The 9,852-nt window shown below is 49.2% G+C and overlaps 1 protein-coding gene across 1 annotated transcript; it reads right to left on the bottom strand.

The window, feature by feature from the left end:
* Positions 1-7,537: 7,537 nt before the first annotated feature.
* On the bottom strand, positions 7,538-8,850 carry LOC109778670 (RING-H2 finger protein ATL67-like). The gene has a single exon (XM_020337229.4). It carries the CDS (start codon positions 8,420-8,422, stop codon positions 7,838-7,840), a length of 585 nt encoding a protein of 194 aa, XP_020192818.1. The 5' UTR covers positions 8,423-8,850; the 3' UTR covers positions 7,538-7,837.
* Between the last annotated feature and the right edge of the window lie 1,002 nt (positions 8,851-9,852).

Genomic DNA, 9,852 nt, shown 5'->3' with positions numbered 1-9,852 from the left:
AAACTAACAACTGGCTATCGCTCGGAAACCGGAAATCGGTACACCTGGGCCTGACACTCCAGCCACTCGTCGTATACTCCTGGTGTAGCACTTCTTCGCCATCGATGATCTATGCACCTGCATCGTCACATGAGTCGATGATATGCAACATATATAGTTGAGCAACAGAAAGAGACAGACTTGGCAAAAATGGAAGCAACATATCATAAGCATAAATAACAAAGTTCATCGTACCCAAAATGCCCTAACTAGAGTGATCTTCACTAGTTGAGGAGGATGGTTTAATTACATCACAAATAAAGTTTCGTCGTGCATAACTCAAAGTTTCATCATACAGAAAGTATGGACTAAACGGACACATTGTCATATATCGTCAATGACTCCAACATGTCGTGACATCCATCCAAGTCAGGGAGATAGTCCCCGAGCTTAGTGAAAGGCTTCAGGTCGAGACGCTGAGCGGCTACACGTGTTTGGACGTCTTCCCGTGACATTTTCCCTTCCTCGTAGAACATCCCTGTGTTTTTTGAGGACCTCCTTCATGATGATTTCGGCAAGTTCACGTTGGGTGTGATAGAACTGAGCTCGAAGTCGATGATCCGAGATATCTCCTAGGTTCTTTGCCCATTGCAGAATATGGACATCGCCGGATGTAGGTGACATGCGAAGGTTTTGTTGATCCCGTCTGTACTCCAGCATAGGTGTAGGACATAGAATCTATCACTAAGAGTATCACTTGGTTGCTGGATGCGGCAGAAGTCAGTCTTATGGCCGAAGCAGGGCCTGCGGTTCCTTGCCTTCGTGGTCTTGATCTCTCGACCCCTTACGTCGTAGAAAAATATAGCACTATCGAGAACAGACTTGATGTGGGTGTAATCCTTTTTGTTTATGTTCTTCGACGAGTCCAAGTAAAGAGCATGGGAGAATCAGGGGTAAAGGATGATGAGGACGGTGCGCCCGTGGCTGTGCAAAATAAGTACACCTCAAATTAGCCTCCACCGTGCAAATGAATGATTGAAATCGAAGGAAGGATATCCGCGCGGATGACTTACATGGGATGATAAGGCACGAGAATCATCTCCTTGTCCTTATTGTCGACCATGAAATCGGTGATGTAGTCCCGTGCGTATTCATGGTGCTCTGGGCAGACTGCCAAGAAGCCCTCGTGCATGAAGTACGGGTCAGTGACACAGATATAAGGTATCTGCTCAACCTGATGATGTAGTTCATGTAAAAGGCAAAAAGGTGGACAAACGTAAAATCCAGCTTTTTCAAGTGAAACATGTCGAATATGTAATCGAATTGAAGGAAGAACTTCTCCGTGGGGAATGTGTCGACGTACAACCTTTGCCGCGACACGTTAACCACGTACAGTGGGTATCCTGGATTTCCCAAGGCGATTAGGCTTTTCTCTCTCCGCAGCACATCGTCATGAAGTCTCCTTAGATTGCCGTATATGGCCTCTACCGCTGTCTTAGGTAGGATTGGTTCACCGGGGATATGGTATTTCGCCGCACCCATGACAGGTATACGGTCTTGAACCCGAGGCTGCGGAGGCGGCTGGATCATAGAAGCAGCTTTATTGTTGCCTTTCCTCGCTCTCTTCCTATGCTTCTTTGGTACTAGAAGGTCGTCTATAATATGTTCAGCCTCCGGAGGCGGCAATTCAGGCACCGACTCATGACGCTCAATCCCTGAGTACTCATACTGTTGAGCCATCAATCCTCCGTCGTCATAGGCGCCAGTATTGAGATTCTGTAGAGTGTCATCCTCATCCTCATCAATGGCATCAATATCATGCATTGCTTCTTTGACGGCTGCGATGTCATCAGCGACTAATGGAGCCTCTTCCTCACCCCGTCCGCTATCACCCGACACGACAGGCGACGCTAATTGGGTAGGTGGGGTGTTGATGTTCATACCTTGCTGAGGCTGTGTGGTCGTGGGTGTGCTCCCGGCCGCCTCCAGACGAAGCAGACTCTTTGGCCACAACAGGACCCACCTCTTGCAATCGCCAAGCCGCCGCGGGGTCTCGTCGTCATCTCCCCCTAGTAGTACCGGAGGAGCCAAATTCTCGTGGCCCGGTTTGACACTGGCCATAGAAACCTTGAAGGCGTCATGGGGGATCGGCCGGCTGTGGAACAATTGTTCCTTCGGCTTCATTATCGTCGCCTTCCCCACGTCCACCTTCTGGCCGCTGATGGTGTACAATATGGTGCACGGGGTTACGACGGCCTGCAAAGACATGTCTGCGACGTGAGACATCCGAAAGGCAACGGAAACGGGATATTATACATTTATTGAAGAGGGCCGGTGTGACAGGTATTGTGAGGGCGTCGAGCTCAGCCAAAGACGAAGCACCGCCGAGCACGTCCGAGACGGAGGACGGGCTGCTATGAGAAGGTGCGGGAGCCGATGCAGGAGCTGGTGCGGGAGCAGGTGCTGGTGCGGGAGCACGTGCTAGTGCAACGCTAGTCGAGCTGCTCCCGAAGAAGTTAGCAAGGGGAAATTCCGCTGCATCTTTATTTGGATTTTGCCTGCTCCAGTTGACGATAGCCGGAAGCAACACACCATACGTAGCTGCCATTTCCTCTTTTGCGGCAGCTACCGCTGCTTTGACTGTCTCGGTTGATTTCTTTTCAACCACAATCTCAACCTTCTTGTCGATGTTTTCTTCATTTAACTTTCGTCTTTCCTTTCTCTCCTCCATGGTCTCACGGTAGTACTTCTTCCACGTGGCGCCGTCTCCGACGCCGTGCACGCGTCCATACAACAGCCGAGTGTCCATCGGCAGTCGCTTCAATATGTTCAAGGCCCGGTTGAATGGGATGTCCCACTTGGGCCTCGCCAACGCCTCAGACGGCGAGTTGCTTTCGGCCGAAATCATGTGCTACTCTCTCTGCAAAAGGAACAAGGATTGTTTACAAATATGACTAAATGTGCAGTCGAATTGATCAGAAGCTAAAACTACCAGCAGTCTCATGAACTCCATCGTGACTGCATCCGTCTCGAAAACCTTCTTCACTGGGTCCCAACGGTACCCGGCCCTAAGGACGTCACGCTCCTGCGGGACGGTGAACTCCGCCAAGGGGTCTGGGATGCCCAGACTTTCGTGTTCCGCGTCCTCCTTGGCCCATATGGACCTCTTCCCCGCGTAACCACGGCTTCCAAGGTGGTGGCACCCCATGTTCCTCTCTTGAAGCCCCTTCATGTACTTCGACTTTTCTTTGGCAGCTTCGGCATCACAAGCCGCCTTGAATATTTCAAACTGCTCTTCCGTAATTGTCGGATTCTCCTTTACAATCTCGGAGTAGGGTTCCTTTTTGTCGATGATCCTTGCTTTCATCCTTACTTTCCAGGCAGCCAACGCATCGCTAAACTTGCTCATGGCGCGTTTGTTTATCTTCTTCATTGTCGGGTCTTTATCTGGATCAGTATATTTCTTTTCATCCTGGCCCGGGAAGAAGAATACTTGGTGCAGCTTCATTAGGAGGGAGGGCCTCATATTGTCTATCTTCTTTAGTTTCTCATCATTGATGGTGGCGGTTGTCCGTACGATGCATCCTATTTGATTGTCGTAGCACGCTCGTGCTTCTGCAGGCTCTTTTTGCTCAAAATTGTCGTGTCCACCTCCGTGACCACCACTCTAGTAGTGATGAGCTGGTTTGGGCGTCGACGTCTCCTCTTCGGTTTCGGTTCTATACCGGCTTCGCGAGTCTCGGTGCCGGTCTGGGTCTCAACGCGAGTCTCAGTGCCGGTCTTGATGTCGGTCTCGGATGTGACAAGTGGGCCCAGCAACAACAACCGTTGATCGTCAACAAGGTTCAAAAATTCGTCTGCCGCCAGGTAGACGTCGTCGCAGTCACCAGAACCCTGTCCTTCATCGTTGGTAGTCATGTTTCCTACGGTTAAATCTAGTCAATTAATTCTAGACCTAATGAAATGAATAATGACATAAAAAGGCCTATGTTTTGCAGGAACGTTGATTCCTTCCCGGTGCGGCAAATCCCGGGCACTCGATATGTCCTAGTTTGTAGCACAAGTCGTGCCAAAATTCACGGAAAATTTCGGCATGACCTTTGCTAAAAAGTGGAAAAATTGAGCACCTGAAATTTGCCGGAACGGAAATGAATCAACATTCCGGCAAAACATAGGCCACTCGGCTTCATTCCCTGGAAACAACAAAAGGCCACTTAAGAACATGTACATGAGCAACTACAACAGTAGATAAACATCAGCAAACACAATTGAGGAATTTGCATATATCATGACCACTTCAATGTTTGACACTTCAAGAAAATCTACACAAATTTCAAATTATGAACCCTAGAACTCAATTCAAATTATGTCCTAAATTTCTATCATAATAAAAAATCAGTAAAAATTAAGAACCTAGTACACTTGCAGCACTGATAGAAATTTATATTTTTATACTGGTTTTGTTCTCTAAAATAAACCCTACTACCCTAATTAACATCTAGTTAAACCCTACTGCCCTAACCCTACTTCACTAGTACTTAAGCATCTACAAGTACTAACTAATTAGATGAACCCTAGCTAGCTACTTAAGCATCTACAACTACTTAAGCGCCCATTGATGAACCCTAGGAATTATACAACTACTTAAGCATACATTGGGTGCAGAACAACTATATAAGTACTTAAGCAACTATATATACAACCTTATAATATATTTACTTAACTACTTAAGCATATACAAGTTTGTCCTAAAAATAATATTTAGTTAAGTACTTAAGCATGTACAAATTTGTCCTAAAAATTCAGTTAACTACTAATTTCATTCATTTAGGTCATTCATTTAACTTCACCTAATTAACCTAGTAAAACCCTGCTTCCCTAACTAAAAAACATCTAATTAACATCTACTAGTACCACTACTGTCCTAACCTAACTAACCTAAGTTCATTCCTAGGGTCCTGTTATATGTTGCTGCTCTACTGCCCTAACCTAATTAACATAAGTTAATCTAATTAACATCTACTAGTACCACTACTGCTAATTCCTAGGGTTCATAACTAAATTCACCTAAGTTAATTAACCTAGAGAGGAGGGGTGGGGCTTACAGAGAGGAGGGCGTTGAGGGTGGCTTGGGGGAACGGTTGCGAGGAGGCAGGGGCGGCGAGGAGCGGACGAGGGTGGCTCTGGGGTGCGCGGCTCTGGTGGCGGCGATGGTGCGCGGCTCCGGTGACGGCGACGGAGGCAGGGCAACGAGGGAGCAGGGGCGGCAAGGAGCGGACGAGGGTAGCTCCGGGGGCGTGCGGCTCGGGCGCAGGGCGGTCGACAGCGGCGACAGATCGAGTGGGTGAGAAGGGGAGAGGGGGGAAAAGGACTTAGCAAAATTTTGAGCCCGCGCATGGTTAAATCAAACTAGCAGTAGCGCTGGTAAGGAAAACGCGCTATAGCTAAGTTAGCTATAACGCTTTCCGCTAAAACGCGCTACTGCTACAGGACATATCTATTTATTTTCCTTTTTCTTTTCCTTTTATCTAAGAAACTTAGCTATAGCGCAAGACCAGAAAAGCGCTACTACTAAAGTAGCTATAGCGCTTTGTGAGAACAAGCGCTACTGCTATGCCTTTCTCCTCTATTTTTCTTTTTCTTTTGTTTTTCTTTTTTTTCATTTCTCCTTTTTCTATTTATTTCATTTTCATTTATTTTTCTATTTATTTTTCTACTTATTTTCTTTTTCTTAGCAGTAGCGCTCTACCATAGAAACGCGCTGCGACAACGCACTTAGCAATAGCGTGTTTCACACAGGCTCGCTACTACTATTTCTAGCCTACCGGCAACAGTGTGGGAATTATAGTAGTAGCGCTTTTTTGCACAGACGCGCTACTGCTACAACTATAGTTGTAACGTGCTTTTGTGACGAGCGCTACTACTAAGTAGCAGTAGCGCTTAGTTTTGACCAGCGCTACTGCTATACCTCTGTGTATAAGGTTTTCCCTAGTAATGGTGGATGGCCTCGACCCAGGCCAGTGCGACCTCCACGACACGGACGGCTGCTCGAGTGCTCTCAGCGTTTGCAGCCGCCGTCGCAGCAGCCCCTGCAGCCGTCTCGGCTGCCGCAGACGCCCTCTCGATGGATGCAGCCGCGCTCTCGGCGTAGGAGGCAATGCTCTTGGCGGAGGCGGACCCGACGACCGTATGGGCCCTCACACGAAGTGTCTCCACGGCGTCATTCTTTGCATGAAGCGGTTGGGAAATGGGTATCGGGGACTCGAGGATTCGGGGCTGAACGGCGCTTGAACAGACGAATCCGGCGAACCTTATGGAGGAAGACATAAAAAGATCCACAAATTTTCATCACAAACGGTTCCTATAACCAACTGTGTGCGATGTAGTTCATTTTTTATTAGCCGTGAAAGACTAATTTGGAGTAAAGTGGCAATGGATGGTGATGAAAATTGTACAATTTTGTTTGTATCGTTAACATGCACTAATACAACTGTCATGTCAAAATTTGGAAATTTTGAAGGTTCATTTGAATTTTTTAAGACATTAAGTGAGTTTCTAGCCATATAATGGTCGTAATTCAAATTTGAACTACATGTAAATGCAACACCAAACCATCATTGGTTGGAAATTCATATTTGTGTCCTTGAGTGCAAGCTACTGCCCTGTGCAGTAAATTAGAAGGAATTTTCAAAGATATTGGTGTCACGGCTTGGATACAAACATGATAACCATGGCTTTTAAATTCCCAAAAATTCAAAAATGATAAGAATTACATGAAACCTTGCTTGATGTCATGGCATGGCACCAAGATGTTGTGGCATGGCACCATGAAACCTGGCTCGCGGCGTGAGCTCCGACTTCAGCGCGGCACGACGCGGGTGAGCTGTGGGAGCTCGGTCTCTAGCGCGGCGCGGCGCGGGCGAGCTCCGGCACCGACGCGGATGTGCTCCGTCACTAGCGCGCCTAGCTCGGACGGCTTCCCTCCCCGACGCCAGCCTGCTTCGGCACCAGCGCGGCTAGCTCGGGTTCATGGAGAGGGCATGCACAGCACAGAAACATGAATGTGAAGCTGCAGGTGGGGTTTGCTCTTGTACGCCACGTCAGAGCGGGAGCGTCCGGGTGTGACCGGTCGCCCTCATATTGTCTCTAGATTTGAGATGGGTTTGAGGTACACCCGTCGATCCGGACGTTTAGGGATGAAGTGGGGGCCCAGTTGGGTCGCTCTTTTTTGACTGTGTGTAGATGCTCTAAACAAACACAAAAGAACACCTAAAAACAAAACAGGGGCCCTCCCGAAGGCATGGGCCTACCACGCCTCCATGGAGGTAAGGCCATGGAAGACGAAGCCATGCAAGGGTTTCTTCATGCTAGAAGTAGTTGTTAGAAAAAAAAGATAAGAAAATAAAAACATTGCAACGAGACAGAAAACACTAGACAAATCTTCAAGATATCTAGTTCATACAATCAAAGCGACCACATCATGATCACAATAGAAAAATGAAATGCAAAGTAAACCTTATGTAGCAGTAGCCAATACTAATCATAACACATTTCACGATAAGGCAAACCAGCAACACTGTATTCACAACTATGCCTTGCTCCAACATCTAAATTTTTTTCAAGAAACCCATCATCTACTTCTACATTACAAAATTTTCTCGAAGTAATAGTAATGGGAACCAAGCAACTCTTTACAAATCCTAAGCACACCACCAGTCGTACTAGCACCTAAAACTCCTCATGTGTCCTTACCAATCAAACAATCGACAAATTTACAGAACCCTTCAACGCAAAAAGAAAAAAAGAGGAGTAACAATGAAGAGCAGCGTCAGCGAGGTGCACCCATGTAGAGTATCCGTCACCTGCTGCGCCGCCGGTCAGCGGCGTATTGCGAGAGCGGGACGAGCTCCGAGAGTGGCGTCGCGAGCGGCGTGGTGACGGGCGTGGGGATTGGGGACGACCTGCAAACGGGGCACGACGCGCTCCTGCGCAGCCAGGCGTCGAGGCACATGACGTGGAACCTGTGCCTGCACTCGGGCATCAGCCGTAGCATCTCGCCGTCCATGTACTCGGAGAGGCAGATCGAACACATGGCGTCGCCGCCCGCGGCCCCGGAGAAGGGGGCCTTGGGATACGACGCGATGGCAGCCGGGTCGAGCCCGACTGGCGACGAGGCGGCCGCGGCTGCCGAGGAGTAGGCCTCGGGGGACTCGGACCCCTCGGCGACGAACAGCACGCGCGGCACGGTGATGGAGAGGTGGCTGGAGCTGGACGTGGGCGTGATGGCGCCGGCGAAGTGGCCGCCCGCGCCCTCGCCGTGTCGGAAGCAGAAGTAGGAGGCGAGCAGGACGGAAGCGAGGAGGACGAGGAAGCCAAGCGCGATGGCGATGGAGTAGCCGAGGCCGAGCGTGGCGAGCGAGGAGAGGAGGGACGGTGTCGTCATGGCGACGGTAGCGGTAACGGCGGCGGCGGCGGCCGAGATGATTTTGCAGCGGGGAAGTGGAGGAATGGCATCGGTGGCGTGCGCGTGTGGGGTGGGGATGGGGTGGGTCGATCGAGCGACTAGCTAGAGTCGAGTCCTGGTGGGGTGGGAGTAAATGTGGATGGTGGCGTGGTGATTTTTCTTCGTTTCCTTCTCGTCCCGTCGCGGCGAGGGGGCGCTAGATCTGGTGGTGGTGGCTGGACGGCGCCAGCGGCTGCATTTATTGCCGGAGAAGTGGCACGGGCCGAGGAGTAATGGCGGCGGATGGAGATGCTCTGCTCGGCTCCGCTGTCATGACTTCGGGAGGGAGAGGACGGGAGCGTCGTGCCATGGCAGCGTAGGAGGGGGGGCTATCTGCCGGTGCTCAGTACTGGAGTGCTGCGGCATGGGATGTTGGAGTTGGAGGTCACTCGTTTGACCTCGGAGCGCCATGCTAGTGAGCAATGCCACTCAGAGCGGGGTCAATTCCTTGGAAGATATCCTGTAGTTGAGGCACCATCCACCGGTGATGGTGATATGCAAAAGGTCTGTCTTGCACCCATCTAGATGTGACATAACTATATCACACATCTAACCTGATATCCACTATGTTTATGGTTTATTTTTTTATCCTAACTTTTTTTTTGTTTCTTGTTACTGCCTTATTGCGAGAGTTTAAATGTGACATCCGTAGAAAACATCTAGATGTAAATTAGACAAATTGTATGCAAAATTGATACCTAAGTAAAATGCTTTATTTTTTCCATGATCCATTGTTTTTTTTTTTAAAATGATCAGATTTACACAAAGATTCATCGACCGAACAAAGCACCTCAAAAGTAATAAAAAATACATTGAAGTCCATGGACTATCTAACAACCAGGCAGCCGCCAAAACGAGCTGCCGACGCACCGTTGCCGCGGCTCTCACACCGGAGTCAGCCTAATCTTGTCGATGACAACTGAAAAGTCTACGTGCACGTGCCCCTAAGAACTAGGGCCCAGAGCCCCACTCATCACTGTTTGAATCCTTGAATCAATCTAAAGAACCTAGCACCTAATCTCGTCGTTGCGTACGCATGACGATAAATCTTAACCACCCCGCTCCGAGGAGCTGGGAGGAAACGACGCTGAAGCTCCATCTAATCCGTCCCGGCGAACGAACTTGAGGATGATCAGAGCCCCAAAGAGTAACTCAAAGAAGAAGTGTTGTTAACCCTTCGAGTGTCCCCCATGTGAGGAGTAAAACGCCACCTATCTATTGGTCGGAGCCGAGGCACCAGAATTCCCCTCCTCACCACGGGCCGCCAGATCAACAAGCGGAAGGGAGGCGAATCCACAGACTCGCCGGCGAAGATCGAGAGAATGAAGGCTTTAGCCTAGTCGCCTTGCATTTTGCATCATGTTTTCCTA

The sequence above is a fragment of the Aegilops tauschii genome, chromosome 3, assembly GCF_002575655.3.
Source record: "Aegilops tauschii subsp. strangulata cultivar AL8/78 chromosome 3, Aet v6.0, whole genome shotgun sequence".
In the NCBI taxonomy this organism is placed as follows: domain Eukaryota; kingdom Viridiplantae; phylum Streptophyta; class Magnoliopsida; order Poales; family Poaceae; genus Aegilops; species Aegilops tauschii.
This window is presented reverse-complemented; position numbering and strand designations above follow the sequence as displayed.

Excerpts from the sequence above, each read along its gene's own strand:
- LOC109778670 (XM_020337229.4), bottom strand. The coding sequence starts at position 8,422 with ATGACGACACCGTCCCTCCTCTCCTCGCTCGCCACGCTCGGCCTCGGC.